At 37.6% G+C, this 23,998-nt stretch overlaps 2 protein-coding genes across 3 annotated transcripts; both read right to left on the bottom strand.

The window, feature by feature from the left end:
- Positions 1-1,522: 1,522 nt before the first annotated feature.
- Positions 1,523-10,398, bottom strand: tegt (testis enhanced gene transcript (BAX inhibitor 1)). The gene is made up of 10 exons (XM_049580216.1): positions 10,253-10,398; positions 9,118-9,226; positions 8,885-8,993; positions 7,521-7,641; positions 7,333-7,381; positions 6,779-6,876; positions 6,533-6,612; positions 6,335-6,435; positions 5,985-6,060; positions 1,523-2,465 (listed from the first exon to the last, which is right to left on the bottom strand). The coding sequence occupies exons 2-10, from the start codon at positions 9,171-9,173 to the stop codon at positions 2,442-2,444; spliced, it is 714 nt and encodes a 237-aa protein (XP_049436173.1). The 5' UTR covers positions 9,174-9,226; positions 10,253-10,398; the 3' UTR covers positions 1,523-2,441.
- Positions 10,399-14,076: 3,678 nt separating this feature from the next.
- ctdsp2 (CTD (carboxy-terminal domain, RNA polymerase II, polypeptide A) small phosphatase 2) lies at positions 14,077-22,962 on the bottom strand. Of its 2 annotated transcripts, none has more exons than XM_049580208.1 (7): positions 22,266-22,962; positions 19,663-19,826; positions 18,328-18,426; positions 17,912-17,968; positions 17,196-17,288; positions 15,823-16,008; positions 14,077-14,593 (listed from the first exon to the last, which is right to left on the bottom strand). In XM_049580208.1, exons 1-7 carry the CDS (start codon positions 22,324-22,326, stop codon positions 14,468-14,470), a joined length of 786 nt encoding a protein of 261 aa, XP_049436165.1. In that variant the 5' UTR covers positions 22,327-22,962; the 3' UTR covers positions 14,077-14,467. The 2 variants fall into 2 exon arrangements, with proteins under 2 accessions (XP_049436165.1, XP_049436164.1); XM_049580207.1 differs by having other exon boundaries at positions 18,328-18,429; positions 22,266-22,957.
- Positions 22,963-23,998: the final 1,036 nt, after the last annotated feature.

Consider the following 23,998-nt stretch of genomic DNA (forward strand, 5'->3'; position numbering starts at 1 on the left):
ATATTTTATGACATACTATACTATGACTTTTTTATGGAAAAATTAATGACATACTATACTCTGACTTTTTCATGGAAATTTTATGACATACTTTACTATGACTTTTTTGATTAAATATTTTATGACATATTATGACTTTTTAGGGAAATTACATGACCTACTATACTATGACTTTTTTGATGAAATATTTTATGACCTACTATACTATGACTTTTTTATGCTATGTCATCAAAATGTCCATAAAAAGTCATAGTATAGTATGTCATTAAATGTTCCATAAAAAAAGTCATAGTATAGTATGTCATAAAATATTCAATAAAAAAGTCATAATTTTGTAAGTGATAAAATTTTCCATAACAAAGTCATAGTGTAGTATGTCATCAAAATTTTCCATACAAAAAGTCATAGTATAGTATGTCATAAAATATTTAATCAAAAAGTCATAGAATAGTATGTCATTAATTTTTCCATCAAGAAGTCATAGTATAGTAGGTCATAAAATATTTCATCAAACAAGCCATAGTATAGTATGTCACAAAATTTTCCATAAAAAAGTCATAGTATAGTAGGTCATAAAATATTTCATCAAACAAGCCATAGTATAGTATGTCACAAAATTTTCCATAAAAAAGTCATAGTATAGTATGTCAAAATATTTTATAAAAAGTCATAATATAGTATGTCATAAAATATTTTATGAAAACAGTCATAGTATAGTATCTCAGGAAAACATAAGAAGAAACCTGAGAAAGAGCAACAGTGGAGGAATTGCTCATTCATTATGGACACACAGTAGATGTTGTGTATACCTAGTAAACCCAAAAGACACATGGAAAATTAGGGTGACAATATTATAGTCAAAACTTTGGAAGTTACTTTTGTTATTTTCTACCCATATTAACATATCTTGTCTGAGCCGTCCTTATTGTAAAACTGCTGCAGGAGCATGCTAAAGGAATTACTGTATCTGGGTCACTTACAGACTCAAAATATTTCGCAGGCAGCAAAGTTGAAATAAATTCGACCTTCATCAGAGTGAACATGAGGCAGCAATGGACAGTAACCAATCTGAGTATAATCACTGGCTGTCACACAGGTGTGTTGCATTCAGCCAGAAAGCTCAACAATTAAGTGAAACACTGCATAGATGGAAGTGTGTGGAAATCTTTTTCTACCAATCTGGACTTATTAATGTTTTCAGCACCTTGTCAAGACTGAGCCAGGTGGAGTGGCAGCTATTCTACATCATCTATATTTGAGAAGCTAAAACCAGCAAATATTTGTTTGGGGTTTTTTTTGTTTAAAAAATGACTGATAAACAAGCAACAACCCAATAATCAAAACATTTGCAGATTATTTTTTAGACAATCGACTAATTGATTCCTCAGTTTGAAGGTCTGAATATTTTAAATGCATAACTAGTACTTGTAATTGAGTATTACTATTACTGGAATGATTAGAATATTTCCTCCACATCAGTTAAATACACAGAGAGCATGTGAGTGAAAACAGACAAAGATGATTTTGTTTCAATACGTTCAACACATTTATTTGAGCAAATGTATCAAATTATTAGTTTCAATTTTACATCCATAAAATAAATTCTTCACAGTATACACTTTCAAAAAATCGTAAAGGTTAACATCACATTTGGCAAACTAATTTCTAGACAACAGATATTTAGAGAAATTTACAGTGGGGGAGGTCTGAACGACTCGCCTGCTATCCAAGATGAAAATATGGACAGATGGCACCAGCTCTCCCTCCTCCACCTGCCAATGTCCAAAATCCAAAAAGTCCGTCTGAATGAGTAGCTCATCATGACTCTGACAGGCTTTCAGGGTTTGTGTCAGTGCAGGCTTCACCATTCTTACTCAAAATGTTGATCACAAAACAAAATTTGTGGGAACAAAAACAATTACAGGGCAATTTCTCAAAGGGTAAAATCTGTTGTCAAAATCATGGGACACCACATCTTGTGACACTCCACTAAACAGAACAGAGGAAAACTATAAATAAGCAAATCAACAACTGAAATTACAGAACTTAAAATAAAACAATGCTCAGCCTCAGAAGCTCACATGACCCACTAAAAAGGAGCCTATCATGTCATTAATTTATGGCACTAGATAACAAGAATCTTCATTAAGTGCTGCTCAGCTTCTGGGAGCCTTCATAGGGCAACGCTCCCCTCTACAGGCCAAGCATGTTCACTGCAGCATTAGTCTAATTCTTCATTCACAGCCATGACGGGGACTAGCATTAGTTTACCATAAACTTACATTCAACCCTTGTTGTAAGTTTGAAAAAAATAAATCAAAGAAATTTCAATAATATAAGACCACATAGGAGTTAATTCAATAAATGAAGACAGAACGTGAAAAGCACCAACTGCGTTGCAAATTGTGCCTCTTCTGACAGATTGTTATTCCAAAGTTTCTTTACTTCTTCTCCTTCTTCTTGTCCTGAAAGAGGCAAAATAATCAGTTATAACATGTGACAACATCACTCTTAGATATTAAGGTTATGATAAAATAAAAACAAACATTTTCTCACTTTACTAAAGTCTGTATCGAGCCATGCAGATAAATGTGGTTTCACAGAATGTGCTGATAATTTGAAAAGCTGTGTCATCACTCAAATACAATCAAGTCTTTACTTCAGTAAAAGGACAAACTTCATACTATAAAAATATCCCATTTTAAGTAAGAGCACTGTATTCAAAATCTAACTCAAGTAAAAGTACTAAGGTATTGTTAACAAAATGACCTTAAAGTATCAAAGGTTAAAGTACATGTTCTGACTGATAAATCATTATTATATATTATTATTAAAACAGTAGTGCTGATGCATCAGTGTATAAGCAGCATTTCACTGTTGTATGTGGAGCTATTTTATTTGCTTTATATACAGTCAGGCCCCATTCAGAGGGTTACATGATACATCTGAGGGTCATGAGAGGATTGAGGGAGAGGAAACAAGAAAAAAGTTCTCCTTCAGAGATGTATAAGCATATATATTTATAGTACTTTACTTTTCTTGCTTTTTTGTGGAATTTTGGATACATTTACCTCTTAGGACTAAAAACAATCACTTAAATGAAAACATCTGACATGTTTAGAGGAGACATGTAGTTTTAGTTAAACTGATAAAAACTCAGACATCTGAAACATGACAGGAGGCCTCAGCTACACACTCATTTTTGTGTTAGAGGTTAAATCAATCTAAAAGGTAACTGGTGACTAAAGCAGTCTAATAAATGCAGTGGAGTGAAAAGTCCAGTATTTCCCTCTGAGGTATAGTGGCGCTGTAGTGGATCATAAAATGGAGATAATCAAGCTTAACACCTCAAAACTGTCTTTAATAAATATAAAATATGTTCCATTGATTAAACAAGTGTCTCTCCAACTTTTTTCAATAAGGTACCCCTTTGAAATACCCACGGACCACTGCAACACACTGCAGTGTTAGTGTCTGATTTACTTAACAGCAAACTTGTAACTGAAAAACACTGAAATGCTGCTTTTGATATGTTTAAAATCACTAAAATCACTTAATTCATGGCAAACCAATGTTTCACCACCTTTGTCTCAACAGCATCTTATTTATAAGTTGTAACTTACAATTTAGGAGTATAATTATTTTAGGAATTATGCATGACATATTTTTTAAATTAACATTTTTTAAAAATCTCGTGTACGCCCTGCAGTACTCCAAAGTACCCCTAGGGGTACACATGCCCCCATTTGAGAAACACTGGATTAAAGTACACAACAATGTCTAACAAAGGTAAAATTAGCTCCATCTTTACCAACTACATTTACTTGCTACATATACAATAATGCATCAGTAATAAGTAACACTCACAGGGATGATTTTCTGCAGGAGAAAAAAATACTTTTACTTTACTAATAATACCCTAAATGTAATATTTTTAGGAACAACTAAAGATTCACTATTAATTAATCTTCCAATTAAACTTTCAACTAATTGTTAAGTCTATGAAAGATCAAAAACATTTTTACCAATGCACTGTATTTTAGAATATTATTATATGTCTTTGTAATGAAAATCTAAAAAAGTTAGTGGTAACTAAATCTGTCAAATAAATGTAGTGGAGTCAAAAGTGTGATATTTCCCTCTATAGTGTAGAGGAGTAGAAAAATAAAGTAGCATAAAATGGATATAGTTAAATACAGTGCAAATACCTCAAGTAAATGTGCTCACATCATGAAATATAATCATGGTGAATTAAATTTCTGTTTTTGCTGCACAAAGAAGTTAAAAATCAACTGAAATAAACTTCTTTCAATATGAACTATTTCTCTGATAAAAAAAAAAGGTATTTCCAATCAAAAAAGTTAACAGGCATCTGTTGATTAGAAACCAGAGCAGGGTTTATAGAAACATATGTTGCCATTGAGTTATATAAGTGTCATTTGATTTCTAATTATTTTGTGCACCACAAACTAAATAAATTCCCTCACCACCACTGTGCTGCGGTGGTGTCCCAAGTTTCAGATATCTCAAAACCTCAGCACATAAAACCAAAAATATCTGCATGGTTTGATTCTTCGAGAGCTGGATGAGAAAATATGTTGTTTTGTGATCTCCGTAAGCAAACAGTTTCAAAACAGCATTTAATCTCAGTACTGTTAAAAAAAGTAAAATGCAATAAAAAGAGCATCAACTTATGTAACAGTGTAATTTATTTCCTGTCTTTCTTGTAGCAGCATTAGAGGTTGAGGCTGGAAATATCCTATATTTTGTTATTATCAACAAATCCCATGAAAACAGCAAAACCAACAATGGATTATAGACCGTCTCTCAATACTTTCTGATTTACTGTCTGAGGCTCTCAGCCCAAAGTCTGATGCTTCCTACTAAAATGTACATCTTTAAAAACCTGTCACAAATATGGAGTTTCATTTAGAGTGTTTAGAGTTTCATTTAGACTCTAGATGATGTCAATTCATAATGCATAGGTTTTGTATTTAACTTTTTACCAGTATTAATCATTTTTACTGCCAAGGGAAGAACAGGTTGTAATCTAACTTATTATTTACAGATGTATAAAGATGCAAAAGAAAGATGTCCAGCTGATGACCCGGTAACAGCAGATCATAGAAATAGATTCATTCCATTTCCTTTTAGTAAACGCTAGAACCCACCACATGTAACTAGCATACTGCGCAATCAACACGGACATACTGCACACACGTCAACACATGAAAGAGAGAAACAGAAAAAAATAGAGAAAAAGACAAAGAAAAGGAGCATCTTTGCCTCTACATCAGCTACAGTTAAGTGAGTCTATAGGTGTGAGGACAGCAGTGTCTTCTGGTTCTTTTTGTGCATTTCACAACACTGACTCACATCCACACTGATTCCACTGATACTCAGACTCCACACCTTGTTCACTTTCACATTTAACTGAGTCACATCTGTTGAATAAATGTATTTTGTTTATCATTGAAATGGTGTGTTACTCATATCTGTCATGGCCTGGTGATGAGTCCTGACAAAACAGTGCAGTCTATACGTAGATTATTGCTATGTTTGGACCTATAGGTTGGTAGTCCATATACTAAATAGTGTAACCAGTGATGGAAGAACTACTTAGATCTGTAAGTTAATTGAAGTACTAGAAATATTTTAGTTGTAGATTTGGTGTATTCCTGAGTGTCTCCAGCACGAGGACGGTGTATGTCGGATCAACTCAATATAAACTACAATATCCATGTTCTCCATAATGAAGGAAAGTGTCACCCAGAGCAACAGTGTGTCTCACTGATGTGCTTTTAATACTTTCTGAACAACAATAGAGCTCTATGGCACAGAGCAATAAAACAATACTTGTTAGAAGGATCACTTCATTGTTGCTTTTGGTCTTTTCACAGGATTTGTTGACACTAAGAAAAACACACAATACAGACTTATCTTTTAACTTTTGGAAGAGAAGAATTAGGCAGAACACTCTGTACCTTATCGTTCATGGCGAGGATGACCATCAGTTTCCTGAAGATGGTGATGAAATCAAGGAACAAGTCCACACAGTGCCTTCAAAAAACAAAGTAAACTTGTGTCAAAACAAAAGCAAAAACTACAAAACATCACCATACATTATTCAATATCTATAAAATAAAGCCCATCCTGTTGTAAAAAGATATCCGCTCATCATCTAAGGGCTCAGCTCATGTAGCAACTTGGTGCATACTCTTCTTATTTTTGAAACAAATGCAAAGTCATACACCTCATTATAGGGTGATGTATTTGCATGTTATTTGGTTATGAGAAGGTGTGAGCCAACAGATAAGGGAACACAAGTCCTCACCAGATGTAGTCCTTGTCTCCGTTCTCTGCTTTCTCAATGATGAGCTGAGTGTCAAACAGCACGAAGCCGCACATGATGAGCAGTCCGAGGTACATGTGTGCCTGCAGGAAACAATGAAAACCATGTATTACACAGAAACATTGTGACACAGAGCTGATCAAATGTGTGGTGAGGATTGGTGCCACTCGGTTCAGCTACCTTAAACAGCATCACAGATCCAAAGAACATGTTCATCACAGACATCAAGAACAGGAGGGAAAGGCCAGACATCAGTGTACCTTAGAAGAATAACGAGTGAAGGGAAATGACATGTATGGGTTAACTACGCCGAGAGAAACTCTGCATAATGGCCAGAAAATTGCTGTAATTTAAAGTATTATTGTAAATGGTTGAGAAGAGAAGTTTACAGTGTAATGGGTCACAACATTAATTAACTGCCTTTACCTCCAAGGAACAGGTAGCTCCTGCGTTTGGCATAGAGGGCACTGAGAGTGAAGCAAATGAAAATCACAGAGGTTCCCATGAAAGCCGTCACGATGATGCTGAGGAGAAACAAACAGAGGTTCAAGATTCAAGCTTTTTTTGTCATATATTCAACATATTTCCAGGCTTTGTTGCCCTCTTCAGTAATGTGCTTTTTATAAAAACACAACATATATAAAAATGCAAAATATGAAAAACAAAAACATATATACAAAGTAGATAATGCGCAAATAGAAAATATTAAATATAGTGAGGACAAATGTGGTGCAAATATAGAGGGATCCAGGGGAATGGTGAACGTATGAACATAAAATCAGAGGTGTAGTCCATCAGGATTGTTGGCAGTGTCCTACAAGTTTTCAGTAAATATACACTTTCAATAAAATGTGCAGACCAACAACCATGTGGGTACCATCTCATAATGTTCTTCTCAGTTTTATAATGTTTAACTTTTAGTCAGCTAACTGTCAGCTGCTTGTGTGAAGGGGTTAAACACTAAGTAACCTTTCACATACCTCGGATTGACAGCGATGACAAAGTCCAGTGTGGGACCAAGGCCAACACCTGGAGAGAAAGAGAGGAAGGCAAACACTGCTTTTAGACCACATGTAGACTTACATGACTGCAAATGAACAAGGACTGCTCTGTTCACATGAAAAATGACAATTTTGCCTGTGACATGCCCACAAAATGATCGCCTTACCTGTGAGGAAGGCAAACCCTGCCAGGATAGCCAGTCTCTTCTTCTCTGTCTCCGAGTTGTGTGGCGTCATGGCGAGCCAAAACATCATCCCCAGGGAGCCGAGCACAGACAGCAACCCACCCTGAGAACAAGGGCACTAGGTTAAGATGGGGCAGGAAAATTGTGACTATGAAAGGGCACATCCAAGGTTTCTCCTCTTCTTTGAAAAAAAGTGCAGTGTAAAATTCTTCATGACTGGAGGGTGAATATAGTTGAACCAACAAAATCACTGTTAGATGCTAAGATAAGCCAGAAAAAGGCCCATCAGACAAATAAAGTTCTGTCTTATCTTCACATCTTATGGTGATTCTGATTCAAATTAAAGGTCTCTACCCTGACTTGTAGTTCTTGGTATCACCTTAAATGTGCCTGCAGTGCTCCTGATAGACAAGAGAATGCATGTTCCTATAGCTGGCACCAGTGTATCAGACAACGGACCAAATTAGAGCAGCTCTGGTGTTATGTTTGGTTTGTTGCTTTTATGTCACTTCTAAACTTTTCTTTTCCCAATATGATAACTCTTTTTGGCTACATGTATCCATGTTGTTGAAAAAAATGAATGTCACCATCAGTCTATTATTCATATTCATTCAGTATCTTCCAAAATTGTAAATCCCAAAATAACAACAAGGAAATGTTGGTAGCAAAGATGGTCTCAAGTATGAGGCTGCAGAATATCCTACACATGCAGTCTGTTTAGCTCAGTCATACTTTCTTCTGCGGGCACATACACTGTTGTCACATGAAACATGGATAGAGTTGATTAAACAACAAAGAATGTGCTCAGTGGCTGAGTGGTGGCAATGCTCACTGTTAACTTCACAAAAGACATAGACTTCAGGGTTTCTAACAGAGTCTTATAGTGGAGGTGGATCTTACCTAAAATAAAAAAAACACCCCTGCTAAAAAAATATTTAAAAAAAAAATACACCTTCCTAAAATTAAACATGAATCTTTGGGGAAGAAGAGCCACGATATTTCTCAGCAAATGCCATTTATTTACTTGTTGTGGGCTTTTTTTTAAAACATCTACTAACTAAATGAATCATTAAAAGAGATGCATTAGGATACAAGCAGTTTACCATCTTTGCAGAACAAACATGAGACTTGAAAATTAAATATAGCATCATTTTGCTATTCTGAAAACTGTGACATATGTATCTGCACAGTAAATTGCTTCAAGCACCAAGCAACTAAAACCTGTAGCACAAATTCAGTTAGATATGGTACGATGAATTATTCTTGTCTGTACTCTCCTCAAGGGCACAATTTGCATTAATATCCTGACCTGAACAGGTGAGCAGGTTGCATCTTGTCAGAATTACCTGAAAGAGGCGTGTGACGACATGGACGTAGGAGCCAGCAGCAGCCACAAACATACAAACTGCCAGGCTGGAGTACACATTCTTCAAGTGCACCTGGGTGGAATGAGATCTACGACAAGGACAACAACAGCAAAAAAAAAGCCATTTACAATAAACAAGGCAGGGCGTTGGACACTTGAGCATTTGTAGATAAACACATGACTGAGATTCAAATCTACTGCATGCTTACGTACATTTGGGAGAACTTGAAGAGGGAGTCAAAGTTGATGTTGCGGTCAAACACGTTCATGATGTAACCAAGGATCAAGATCTGAATAGATTCTTGAACGGACGAGGTCTCCTCTGAACAGAAACGCACATGATTACACTTCAGCCCCACCAAGAGTTTTAGAACCATTAACTGTTGTATTTAAAGGTAACACAGGCACAGACAGTTGTTAATAATCAGCTGTGGAAAGCAATTGGGGGCAAATACTTGTACTCAAATACAACTTTGAGGTTCTTAACATAAGCATTTACATTATTTACAACTTTATATTTCTGGTATACATTTCAAAGGGAACTACTGTCCTTTTGACTCCACTGCATTTATTTAACAAATATAGCTGCTTATAATAGTAAGATTTTGCAAACAAAGTTCATGATTACTTACTAAATATGGTAGATTAAACTACCCAAAAATAGCAATGATCCAGTACTCTAAAAATATAACACTGACAGGGACCATTCAACATGATGATTACTTTTTATCTAATTGCTTTTATTTCTGTACTTTTACTCAACTTAAATAGTCCAATCCTGAATGAAGAAAGTACACTTGGGTATATTTTAGTAATATGTATCGCTACTTTTATTTAGAAGTATAATCTGGACACGGCTTCCAACACTGATGATACACAAGCTTGTCGCAGATTAGAAGTGCGTAGTTAAATTAGATGACGGTTTGCTACATTAAAATGCACAACAGGTTAACGCTAACGTTAACTGACAGCCGTTGAAGTGTTTAGCAAGCTAACAAGGTGCCAATTCGTGTTAATAACAGTATTTTGTTAGCTAGCAACAAAAAGCAAAAGCAACGCGTTTAATTTATGAAAAGAATGTATGAAACATGGCAGAGCAGTCGAGCAACAGCCCCAAACTGTTTGACGCATGAGACTATCATATTATCAGCTAACGTTGCTAGCTAGCTAAGCGTTAAATAACGTTACCGAGCAGCTTGGCTAAACTAAGCTAACGTTTAGCTAAACCGTCAACACAATTCGACGCTTCGGTCATCCCTCAGAAGAAAACAATAGTAATGTTACAGCTGCCATTAAAGCGAAACACCGAGGGCATGAGTACAATATGCTAACATCTGATAGCTCTTACCTCTCCTCTGCTACGAGCTAACTGTTTGGCAGCCTTTCTTCTTCCTGCTATACTTTTTTTTTTTTACAACACAAACAGTACGTGTCAGTCAGCACACATTATGTCACCATGGAAACGCCCCGAAAATTGTAGTCCTCATTCACTTTAGGTAAAGTACGATGTTTTTCCACGTCGCTAATAAACATGAATAAACAAAGTATCTGTTTTATAATTCCTGAACATTGAACCAACATCGTTGTTATTCTTTACAGATAGACTTTAATCAAGAAACACTGAAATATATATTAAAGGCTACTTCCGGCCGGGTGTGTCACAGAGTAATGTGCCCGGTACACCTAAAATGGCCGACTCATAAATTTAGCTGCACCATTCCAAACTGCCACCAGCAATTTTCTCCTGTCTTTCCCAAGCTGGACAGTTAAAGTTTCAACCTTCCGTTTATTAAACGCTATGAAACAAAGACCAGCTTCATCTTTTATAACATGTTTCTAATCAAACTAAATGCCGGAGCTGTGTTCGTAGGAGTGTAATCAGTTGGGATCTTGATGAATCACTAGGACTTGTGGTGCAACTGCATGCAACGTGTTTTGAATACTTTAATGAAAGGGGGACATTTTACCATAGACTGTAAAATTATAATATTACACAACTTAAATTTATATTTAAACTCATAATGTTGGTTAAGAAAAATCAAATGTATGATGAATTAGTATCTTTTAATACACATTCAGTGGTGGAAGAAGTAGGCTACCCTCTTAATTGAACGTTTAAAGTTTTGGTATAACCATGAAACAAAGGGCTGCCTCCACTATATCTTATTTCTAATCAAACTACATGCAAAGCAAATGTAAATAGGCAGGAGTGTAAATGAGTGTGAAGCTTGATATGAATCATTTTGACCAGAGGGAGCGTGTATACTAAGTAGGCTACAACTACTCAGGTGGACTTCTGTCTGTAGGCTACTTGAGTACAAATTCAATGTACTTGTACTTTACTTGAATATGTCAGTTCTTATGTACATTTACAGCCTGGATCTACCGTATTAACTACACTTAAGAGGCAAATATTTTACTTTTTACTCCACTACATTTGTTTGAAAATTGTAGTTACTGCGCAGACTATAATTTTTCATAGCCTTGCTGTTCAGTGGAAATGTCCAAATTCATTGATTTTGAGTTTAAATGTTTGTGATAAACTGAAAGATGAAATGCTCCTTTATGTGTTGACAAGATTCTTCTTCTTCATAGACAAAAGAAACTATTTCAAACCCTTGTGGACCAGCTCTAAAATGCATCATCACAAAGTTGAAAACAGGGCTGTTTTTCTGACACCAAGAAAAGTTGACTTTTTAGAGCTACATGATTCTCACAGGACAGCCATGCTACAAACATATAATGATTTTATAGAATATAATGCATTGCTGTAGATTAAATTACCCACAAGTGAGCACAACCTTAAACATCTTAAGTTGTAATATTAAACCGAAAGCATCATATATAATGGTAAAACACTGAAAGGAAACATTTTACTGCAAAATGAGTACTGTTACTGTCAGACTTTAGATACATTCTGCCTTTCATACTGACATGCTTTTAATTTTGTAAAATTTGGATACAGGACTTATATTTGTAATGTAGTATTTTGCAGTGTGGTATTAGTATTTTTACATAAAAAGGATTTGAAAACTTCTCCCACCACTGATTACCACTTATGGCACAACTGCATGCAACATATTTTAAATATTTTCATTATAAAAGAACACTTTCACATAAACCTATCTCGATTACTATGTTTAGATTTATAACGTTGGTAATAAGTTTAATTTAATTTAAGTTTAATTTAAGTTTCTGTATTCATATAACTCTCTTGAAAACAATTAGCAATACCACAATGTAAATATACTCTATTCAAAATTTTAATTTAGCACAAAAGTTTTAGTAACCAAATACATTAAAAGTACAAGTAAATATTATATAAGCAATATTCAATTATGATAGAAAAAGTAATACTACTATTTTAAAACTGTTGGATAGTTGACCCTATAACAATGCAACAGAAATTGCAATCTAAAAACTGTCCGATAAAATCAGTGGAGTAAAAAAGGTATGATAATTCTCTTTGAGGAATTATGAAGTTACATTAAATATAAGTCCTCAACCTAAGTACTTCAGAGTTGTTTTAAAGTACAGTACTTGAGTAAATGAAAATTGTTTAATTACATTACTGTACGTGGTAAAAATGTAAAATTATGTCAAATATGTTTTAAGTGGCAAAAATGTGATTATGCTCATGTGAGCATATATTACAGCAATAGATAAAAAAAAAAGCTCCTAAATAAAAAAAAAACTTTTTACCAAAAAGTAGTAACCCAGAGATGCAAGTAAATCTTGATTGTACATCTTGAAAACCAAAAATTATTTATATATATTTATATATATATACTTAATTGTTGTATAAAAGGACAGCAGGAAAAGTTATTCTATACTTTCAGACTAATGAAGAAATGGGTCCTTTAGTGTCACAGAAAAACACACACAAAGACGAAGTAACATAACCAATTTTTATTTTAAAATAAAAACTGGTAGCACCTTGTCACTTTGAGTTTTGGTCAGATCAGGTAGACAAAATGAGTGATTTATTCTAATAAACAAAGACAAATTGTGACTGTCAATACAAATACTTTTGGTCATCACAACTGGTACAATTTCATTGTCATATTTTACTAGTTAACATGCAGGCAATAATTGCATCAGACATTAAACATCATAGAAAAACCATATTACCCAGGAAACATAACCCCACAAAATATCTCTTGTACTGAATTAAAAATGGAAAAAGAAAATGTTTTCTTGCATGACTGAATCTTGGATTTACATTTGTTTGTGTATTTCATTTAACTGATCAAGTTGTTGAATTATCTATGAACTTTGACAGGAAAGTGTGTGTTATTTAGGCACAGATAAAACAGTTTAACACAAGGCCAGCCTCAAAGTAGGCAAGTGGATTACAATACAAAATGTTATGCAGTAAGAAGTACTGGACAATACAGATTTTTGGCCAATAAATATAGAAAAAACACTCACACATGCTAAAAAAATCAAATTTGATATTTTCAAGTGTTGCACTGCAAGTACCACAGCCACATGGCATTACACTTGCTCTTGACAGTGTTTTCTCACGCTCAGCATGACACATCAGAGTGTGTAGGCCTACAAATCTCTTTTCAGGCAGAACACCATTCTCTGTCCGAATTTCAAAGGCACAGTTTTTACTTTCAGCACTGTCAATATAAAACAAGTGCAAGTTGTTTGTCATATATTTATAAAAGAAAACACATAGTAACAAATGAATTATTATTAAACATTGACTGAAAACTGTGGCATTTACGGTCATCCTATGTGCCAACGTATTCCAGTGTGTCTGCTTTCAACGGACCATCAAAGACAAGATTTCACCCTGTTTACTTAACTTATATCAAATATCAATCTGAACACTAATGATGTATATCTGCATGTTTTTTTTAAAAATCATGTTATAGTACAAATAAGTAAAATGCACTTTTGTTCCGCTGCTCATTTACAGGTAAATAAGGCTACAGTAATGTTTATATCTGCTGAATGCAATTATTGACTGGCTACTCAGGAGGTACTGTCCATGTCATTACAGAACTGGGTTGCATAGAGGAACCATGTTCACTGTTTAAAAATAGATTTCCTTATAAAACAACCTATAAGAAGAAATCAATTAATGTATAAAATCTGGTGGAAAATTTCAAAAAAGAGCTGATGTTAGTTTTTGTTGTTCCTTAAAAGGCACATGAATTTAAAACAAAAAACAAAACAAAAAAAAAAACAAGGTCCAAAAGTCAAGTCAGGGCAGGCAGGCTTCTGCTTTGGCAAATGAACCACTTTAATATTCTAACTGGAGTGATTGTGATGGGATTGCTTTGGTTGTTGTTTCCCGCTCCTTCAAATAGTGGTTGTCAATAATGTCAGCACTGAGGTTAAGAGGAAAGGCCTCAGATTGCGATCTATAGTTTCAGCAAACACATTGTGTTTTCCTGACTTGGAATTTCCTCACCCCCCCCACGCTAATGCAACTTTTTAAACAGAGGATTTTGTGCAGAGGCAAGGACAACAACGTCAGGAAACTCTAGAATCTATTCGGTTCTATTGTAGTTGAAGAAGTTTCAAGCTGAGCAGGTCCATAGAGAGCTTAATGTCCACGAAGCTGGTCCAAATGGGTATAAACATTATCAGCTTGACTAAGTTCCTCAAACACAGGCAGAAGGTTGAGCAGCTCAGCGTCGTCCACGTCATCAAACCATGACACCACAGGAACCTGATGGAAACAAACTGTCACTCACAAACTGCTGGCTTTAACATCAAATATTCACATATAAACTGCACTTGCCAGAAGTGTAAATACAGTAAGAATCCAAAGCAGCACATAATTTTAATCAGGTGAACCATTTTAATCTGTATGTTTCTGTAAATAAAATTAGAACTGAAACAACCAGCATCTATTGTCATAATCAATAAATTGTGTTAGTCATTTTTCAAGCAAAAATGCCATCAGCTACTGACACGTGAAATATTTGCTGCTTTTCTTTGTCATATATGAGAGTAAATGTTATGTCATTGGGTTTTTGGATCATTGGTAGGACAAAACAAAACATTTGATGGCATTATAATAATTACTTTTCACTATTTTGTACCATATTACGAACAAAATGATAAGTCAATAAAGTAATCTCTCAGAACACTGAGAACTAAATCAGCTAATTTAATTTATTATTTTTATGAGCTCATCTCACATGGACCACACACCTTCTCATCAAGCTTGAGGTCTGGAAAAAATCTTGTCAAAAAAGTTTGTGAAATAAGATCTAGGCTTTAGTACAAGCAAGTTATCCTTTGCATAATTTTTATCCTACAGTGCCCCTGCCATTTTTTAAAACTAACCTTTGTTCCCTAAAGGAGCTGTATGTGACAGTCAGAGCATTAATAGAGCAGCAAACCACTATCTGTTATGTAAAGGTAATGGCGTCCTGAGCGGAGAATGAAGTCACGCTCCCTCTCTGTAGGTCATAATCTGAGCTCCTGTGTTCTTTGTTGTGGTAGCTGGTCCAGCCGTGCATGCATGTGAGTCCCATGTGTGTATCCAACAGGCTAGCTATTCACCACTATGCGCTCATAATGTCGTGTTGACCCACAGTGGCAGAATGGTGTTGTCGCAGAAGGGAAATGCCCAACATTTTTGTTGACACCTTTAGCTTTGTCAGCACTGTTACTGTTGTTTAGCATCATTGGCACTGTTAGCACCATTACCTGGTAGCAGCCAGCTCAGCCACCTCTATGTTGAAACTGTGTGCATACAATCCTGGTTCAGACTGTGAATAATAAATATGCTCTGATTGTCACACACAGCTAATTTAATTTTTCCAGGCCTCCATGAGCTTAATGAGACACAGGTATAAGAGCAGGTGCCACATCTTTTGAATGATGGATGTCAGTATTTTTTATCACAAGGAGGCACACGATAGCTGAAAAGATCAGCTCAAAACTCACAGCATTATTAGGGTGGAAGATGTAGGAGGCAGGAGAGTTATCCAGGATGAGGGTTTTGTGGAGATCTCTGCCCAGGCGGCTCAAATCCTTGACATAGCAGCCCTGGTGGAATACGCAAGATTCCCGGAATAACCGGGTCCGGAATACACCACACTGATCCAGCAGGTCCGTCACTGGGTCTGCATACTGGTGGAGGCCAGGGGGAGGTGGGGAGTGGGTGAGGGGAGAGCAGGTTGGACTAATGAAGCACTTTCTACCAATGGTGGATATTTAATAGAACAGCAAATAGCTATGAAACAGCATCACACATCCAAAAATATCTACTTGTCTGGATTGGGTTGCACCAGCTATTTATAATTCCACTAATAGATTCATGTTGTCATCCCTGAGTTCTTAGTAACTATCAAGTAGTCAAACTCGTGATTCCTAAACCGGGTTGCACCAATAAAACTTAAGAAAGTCACTGTGGCAGCACAAACTGTAATAGAACTGCCAAACAGAACAGTTTTATGGGACTTAACTTTGTTTAACGAATGCATGCATGAGAATTATATGTGTTTTTTAGAGTTAGCAATATTCATTACGTATAGAATTAGTGGAAGATATACGATTATGCTAACTTCAGCTGCACTGTTTAGTCACTTGGTCAGCTATGTCGACCATACAATAATACCTCTTTATCTTCAAACCAAACGATCACATGTTAGCAAGCTACCTAAATCTGCAATGATTAGTCAAATAGTCGAACATTCTGATCATCGAATAATCGCTTTAGTCATTTTTTACAGCAAAAAAGCTAAACATCTGCTGGTTTCATGCATCTTAAATGTGAAATTTTGATGCTTCTCTTTGTCATACATAATTCTAAGACTGTTGGTCTGATGAAATAACCATCAGAAGATGTCGCCTTGGGCTCTGGAAAATTACACAGATATTTTTCACTATTTTCTGACATTTTAATCGAGAAAATAAATAGCAGATTAATCAAAATTTAAAATAACTCACTATTTCTATGTCTAAATATTTAGAACTATCTTGTGTATGTGATGCATCCCATTTTATTGTATTTAAACATCTACACTTACATTATCACAAGGCTAAGTTTGAGCTTACAAAGAGTTGATGCAAGCAGCTCCAGATGAGCACAGAAACAAACCATAGCTTCAAACATGAGCACGGTGTCTACTCAGAGCATGTTACGCAGCTGCTATCACAGTAAAAGCAGAACTAAAGAGGCAGGAGAAAGCAGAACAACCTCTGATAGATCAGACAGGACAGCAAACATCAAACACACACACACACACACACAAAAAAAACTTGCTGAATAAGATATCTATTTTAGGATCTGCTTTAGTATCTGATGTGAAAAGTACCTTAGCAAGACTGGCTGTAAACAGCACACATTCAAACAACTCTCCCATTCTCTGCAGGAACTCATCCACATACGGCCTCTTCAGCACATACACCTGTGAAACAAACAGACTGTCAGTTAACAGCCCCACCAGTTTTACTCTCATTTAAATGTCTTTACATTTGAACTATCGACTTATTGTTTCCATCCGTTGGCTGCTAATGGCCAGTTCCTGAAACAAGTAATCAAGAATAGGCCGTGCCAGTGTTAACCAGCCTATCCTGGATTACTTGAACCAGGCAGAGGCCCACAGAGGGTTGCTTACCAGCACATGGGGTCCCAGGGATCACATTTCTGAGTTAATTACATTTCCACATGTCCAATAGTGAGAAGTTGGGCAAATGAAGTTGGGCTAATGGTCCAATACAGTGTGCTAGTTGAGCATTTTTTCAGCATCTTCACAGCAGCAGTTAAATGTACTGCATCACTTATTAATGAAATTTTAAATGAACTGGGCTGAAATGACTCATTTTCCTGCTGATGCATCCACTTGCGACTCCCTGTTCAACATCTGGCCAGTAGAGGGCTCCGTGCACCCATCAGAGCAAAAACCTGGCTGATCAGTTACAAGACCCATCCCTTTTTTTAGCTCAGCAACCGCTGCAAACACATCAACATACATACACAAACACAGCCCCCTCCCCTCCACAGCAAACACACTCACACACAGTAGTTTACCTGGTGTGTGGTCCCCTCTATCTCCACAGGCACGATGAAGTCCGCATTACTAATAGGCTGGAGGGAGAACACAGAAGGAGATGGTTGGCATGCTCATTCACATGAGCCGCGCTGTGTACATTCACATGGCATTACATAACAAGTGAACACTTAGAACCAGACTCCACACCGCTGCCATAAATCACAGCGAAGAGCCTACACAAACAGAACATAATTCACTTGATGTTCCTCGAGCACATGTGATGGTTTTAGAGAAGAAATTCTGATAGAAATTAATAAACAACCAGACCGATGCACCGCTGTCACAAGATGCCATTATGTGTAACATTTACTTGATGTTTGTTAAAATGAGGCATCAACGTGAAGAAAAATAAGCTTATGTGGTGTTACAGTGAAGGATTTCTTTGCTTTGGTACCTTGAATGAGCTATGCACCAGGGTCTCATCCAGGTCTATGACCACACATATCTTCCCTTGGTCCTGGGCCTCCACCTCAGGCAGGAGGCTCGGTTCAGACTGCTAAGGAGACACACAAAGGATTTTTTAATGGCACCATCCCACACACACCTGTATAATTTCTCTTGTGTTATGTTTATACCTAAGAAGCATGATTAGTCCTGATAGTGCAGTGATTTATATGAAAATCTGACCGCTGCTGTTTAATTTTACCTCTGGGAAATTAGATAAGACTCAGTTTTGGAGCTTCATGTAAGTGTGGAAGGATGAAGGAGTGGGCTTCATTATGTCCTGTAACAGCTTCTATGTTGCATATATTTAAGATTAGCATATTTATGTCTTTGGTTATATCTCCCAAAAGCATCTCTGCAGGTATTATCTGCAGGGAGAACACATTAGCTTGACATGATCTCATTTTTAGATATTCAGTTTCCCCCCTTTGTTATTTCGGTTTCACTTTGGGCTCCCTGGGAGCACAGTCAATCTGAAATTAATTATTAATATATTACATAACGTAAATACGTTATCCGTAAGAAAGGCAAAAACTCTGAGAATAAATACTAAACATGGGCAACAACAACAACATTATTTCCCCAACTAAACAACATGATGCAACATAACCCCATCGGCGCCAACATTTAATTTGGTTTGATTTCAGTGCCATACAATAACCAGGCCCTACAGATGCTTCTTCCTGTTTGCTCCTGATGCTGGAGGACACTCCTCAATGTGAACAAACATGGCATCTCATTAAAATGCCCCTTACATGGTACTGAAGCTCTAATCAGGCTGACAGCGTTCACCAGCGTGGCCAGCCGTGTGCAGCAGGCGCTCAAGGCTTTATTTTTTTTCTCCACCTCAGCAATTACCAAGCACACAATACACCATTCTCTGCTCGCCGTCTGCCTAAAGGATTGATAGTCGCTCTGTCGTTCTTATCTCCCTTGGAGGATCAAGTACGAACATCAAAGTGATTCCATATCCGCAGACAGTTGTGGTTAGCTTTCAAGATGTTCAGAGCAGGTGCAATAGTGGGTTTAGTGCGCAGTTGTAAAGAAAATAGTGCTTGAAGACAATAATAAGCTCATTTTTACAACAGCATGTTTAGTTTATTCCTACAGATGGCCAAACTATTCAAACACCTCCTCTTTTATGGTGAGCAGAGTGTGTGTGTGTGTGTGTGGGTGCGACAAGGAAGTGAAATGTTAAATAAACAAAAATAAAGGCAGAGCTGAACTGAGGTCTTCAAATTGTTTTCAGTGGTGTGAAACATTGCTGGAATAAGAATAGTGTTACCTTGACAACCGTCCCATTTTCCTGTGACTCCAGCAAGGGCTGCTGGGAAGGTGGTGGTGTTGGTGGTGGTGGTTTGGGGCCATCCTGAGCTTGGAGGCAACAGAAGAGTGCTTTGAAGATGTTACAACTCCGAGGCTGTTTCAGGGCAGACCGGCTCACCTGGCCTGTTTAGCACAGAGAAAGACACACTTTCATGAGCAAACCAAGTAAAACTGCAGGTAGTCAACATGGAAATGCTAAGTGGTGCCTTGAATCACACGTCAGATACACGTAATCTAATGTTTTTTCCTCCCACACACACCAAACAAATCTTGTTACATGAAACTAGATGGAAATTTGATAAAAATCAATCACTTCAATTCAGCATAATTTGTCATGAGCTACTTGTAAAGTGTAAAATGAGCTTCCCCCTTTCCTAAAGGCACCATCCATCTGTCTACAGGGATGGCACAGCCCGCACATGAAATCTGTTTTTAATGCGCCTGCCTCTGCTGCTGTTGCTGCTGCTGGAAATGGCTGGTACATGTTATATAATCACAGAGGGCGGGAAAACCCACACTTTTCAGCACTACCTTCAACAGAAAACACAGACAGAAAACATTCCAACCATTTTAAACTCCAAGACCTTACGGAGCTGCCTGAAGCTAGCCAGAACAGACGGACAGACAGGCAGGCAGTGAGTCGGACAAGCAGTCACACCTCAGTGCTCTGTGGAGGTCTTTGATCAGCCACCGTAACCCTGACTGTCCCAGCCCCATACAAGACTTGTGGTGAAAGAAAGGGAGAAAAGCATTCCTGCAAGTCCCCTCTAGTGTGTTTCATGTGAGGACTTGCAAACTGAATTTATACCCATCAATAAGAGGCATCATAGTAAACACCCTCAGCCTTTACTGGAAAGAGGAACTGTTGATAACAGCAAAAGTGGAGAGAAAAAGAAAGAGATTTTTTTTGTACTTATAATCCAGTTTCCATGCTGACCCTCACTGCTCTGAAGACATAATGCAGACACACCAATGACCATGTTACACAACACCATGTTTAAGAGACAAAGGAGCTTGATTTGGTAATTCCTCAGATGTCCACTCTTTCATTAGTCCTGCACCCTTCTCTTTTCCTGAAAATATCATAATATCCCTTCAATATAATCCACATGATTAATGTGAATCCTGACAGCCAATCAGTGTAAGCCAGCCTATTGATTTCCCACAGGAAGGCAGTATTGGCCATGTATGACATAACACATTTATTATATCCCCTCTGCATGTAAAAGGATGGACAGAGAACAGCAGATTAATCCTACAGTGATCTACTGGTGACAGGATGCGATATATTACTTTACCCCCACTCAATCTTACAAAACATGCACAGCAAAAAAATAATTTTCCAAACCCGCACATTTAAACGTTACCTGCAATCATGCAATGTGCACGATATCAGCAGCCATGTAGTGAGCCAGAATCAATGAGCAAAGCCTCTTTCAAGCCTGAGGAAAGCGTGCAAACAACGAAATCTTTGAAACGGCGCTACAATGGGCGTGTGCAGAGGGGTGTGTTTGTGCATTCCGCTGTCAACACCGCGGCACCTGGTATTTCTATACAGTCCCCCTGTTAATCAGCAGCCACTCCAGAGCCCCTTTTACACCCATCAGCCTGTGATATGTTTTACGATTTAATACAGAAACTGTGCTGTTTGTCTGTCTGGTAAAATCCAAGCAAACGTGGGAACAGTGCAGCAGTCTTTCTAATGCTACTGCCGCGCACTGATCTGTGACCACCACCTCCATCACCATCACCACCTCCCTCTGTCTAAAATATGAACAAAACACCACATCATAGTTTATAAATGAACCAAACAGCTTGGTTTACACTGTACTGTTGTGCTGCCTGTGGTGACAGACGAGCTCCTCGCGCTGTACCTGGTAGTAGTAGGATATGGGATGGTGCCAAACAAGCTGGAACCTGATCGACATAAATACACGGCAGCTTGAGTTTTTGTTTTTTTTTTTTTTTTTTGGGAGAGCTTGCCATGATCACCAGCAGCACCACCAGCACTGATGAGAACTCAGCCATAATCACAACACCACATGTTAAGAAGCAGCACAAAAAAAGAGATAAAAACAGGATCAACAATGGCTAAGCCCTGGATGGCAAACCCAGTGCGTAATGGAGACTGTGAACTTATACTTGACCTTCTATTCAATAGTGTAGGAGCATTTTAGCTGTGGCAAAGCGACATGGTAATCTCACTCCTGGTGGGTGTTGTTTTATTTTTATTCTAGGAGTTGTTGCTCTTTGTGGTCTGCAGGTGAGGAAAAACAGCCTCTGGGTGCAACAGCATTAAGCACATTATGTCTATGTCACATTGTGTTTGTGATTAGATGTAAATATGAAGATATTTTTGAGTGAATGTGAAACAGAAAGGGGCAATGCGCCTCTTTGACCGCGCGTCCGCAGCGCTCAACTGTCAAATGGGGGCACTACAGGCTTTCTCAATACACCAATCATTATTCAGAAAATACTCAAATAAAACCACACCACATGAAGCGGGTATACCACTGCTTTAAAAGCACATATACACACACATTTAATACGGGCCCATCTCACCTGTTTTCGGTGACACTTGAACGTCTTCTTTCTGCACTTGGGTGATAACAGAACTTTCCATCTGACAATCACGGAGCCCTCAAAATCCTCAAATCCTGTCCCCGAGCACTGATGGGCATCCCTCATTGGGTTTTATTGGCAAGTCGACTCAATTATTCGCCGAGGTAACTTGTCACATCCGCCTCAGTAACAATCCCCGATGAGAGTAGGATTTATCTTGTTCCTGGGTTTCTTTATTCCCCCGCCGCTTCTTCTTCTTCTTCTTCTTCTTCTCTCGGAGGTCCGCCGCCTGGGGAGGGGGCAAGGCACTTGGATATGTTTTTTTGGAGGCTATTTGAGCCTCTGTCAGCTCCGTCGTCTCGGGTTTACCACTACTATTACGGGTAATGTCGCCGAGCAGCCCCCCTCTACCCGTCGCTGCGAAGTCTTCACTCTTGCACCAACAACATGGAGAATCCAGGCGAGAGAAGGAAAACAACCGAGGAAATGGGGCAAGGGAGGGCGGTTTCAAGCCCCCCCTTACTACAGATAAACAACATCGCCCGAAAGGCCTCAAACAGCGACGGAAAACACCGAGAGTCGACCTCTACCGTCGGCTTCGGCGCGATAAAACGGATTTCCGTGATCGGTAAGATGTAAAATATGAGTTTTGTTGTTATCCGGGGCTTTGTTTTTCTACGGTTGGGACTCCGCGGGCGCCTTGAAACCGTCCCCGCGCCCTGATTGGACGCCCGGGAGGAGGAGGGGCGTGGCCAAGGCATTCCTCCCCGTCCTGCACGCGCCGCGCCGAACACATTCCAGCGCTGCTCGTACAAATGAGATCACATTGTTTGTAAATTATTTAAAAAATAATGTTAATTTCTGCAACTGCATTAACATAACAAAGACGGCAGGCAGCGTATGTACCTGTTATTACAAATTAATTTATTTGTTTATTACGTTTGTTTTATTTATTATTTATTTGTATTTATTTTCTACAAATATATGTATTTATTGTTTGTAGTCCGCTTTTTTTTTTTTTACTGTTATTCAACGTTAATAAATGTATCAGAGGAGTCTAAAATATTGCAATTATCTCAAAACAAAATCACTTTACTTTATCGGTGCATTAAATGTTTAAAAGCTCACACTTCACGTGTTACCTTTTAGTTTCCAAACATACAATTCGCGGTTTTAACGTGTAAAAACGCGATATCATAACCTCTGACTATCAGGAAACAAACATCAAAGCCGAGCCTGTTAAATAACATGCTAAAAAGTATATATTCAGTCAACAACACTTAAACAATATGCATGATGCATGTAACAACCTATAGATAATCTTATAGACCTCCTCAGTTTACATTGAATGTGTCTCTCCTGCATCAGAGTGGTGTTGTTGGTAACTTCATGCAGAGCTACACGTAACTGTCCCTCAGTAGTACTTTTTTGCAGGGCAGGCCTTTTGGGTAACAGAGGGCAGAGTGAAACCGATGACCCAGGCTCCTTTCATTTTCTCTCCACTCTTGCTTCCCTTTACTGACACAATCATAAAATGAAACTTTGACTTGTTCTCTGCCTGAAAACTGCTGGGGGACTTTTCTCTTTTGGCAAACCACCGAACATTTGTGCAACAACAGGCTCTGATGCAGTTATTTTGCTGCTGATTATAAACTTTAAAAGGTTGGTTGCATTGTTTAAAAATACAGACAAGTATGAAGTTTAATCAACTCTGTTCAGAGTTTGTCATTATT

This window comes from Epinephelus fuscoguttatus, linkage group LG7, assembly GCF_011397635.1.
Source record: "Epinephelus fuscoguttatus linkage group LG7, E.fuscoguttatus.final_Chr_v1".
NCBI lineage: Eukaryota > Metazoa > Chordata > Actinopteri > Perciformes > Serranidae > Epinephelus > Epinephelus fuscoguttatus.

Bases quoted from the DNA above. Each gene is read 5' to 3' on its own strand.
- ctdsp2 (XM_049580207.1), bottom strand. From the start codon at position 22,326: ATGGAAAGTTCTGTTATCACCCAAGTGCAGAAAGAAGACGTTCAAGTG. The intron at 19,827-22,265 runs GTGAGATGGGCC...TGTGCTAAACAG, and splicing joins TCAAGTGTCACCGAAAACAG to GCCAGGTGAGCCGGTCTGCC. The intron at 16,009-17,195 runs GTACTTTTCACA...GGCCTCCACCAG, and splicing joins TTACAGCCAGTCTTGCTAAG to TATGCAGACCCAGTGACGGA.
- tegt (XM_049580216.1), bottom strand. From the start codon at position 9,173: ATGAACGTGTTTGACCGCAACATCAACTTTGACTCCCTCTTCAAGTTC. The intron at 6,877-7,332 runs GTATGTGAAAGG...GTTTCTCCTCAG, and splicing joins GTCATCGCTGTCAATCCGAG to CATCATCGTGACGGCTTTCA. The intron at 6,061-6,334 runs GTGAGGACTTGT...TGTTTTTTGAAG, and splicing joins GGAGACAAGGACTACATCTG to GCACTGTGTGGACTTGTTCC.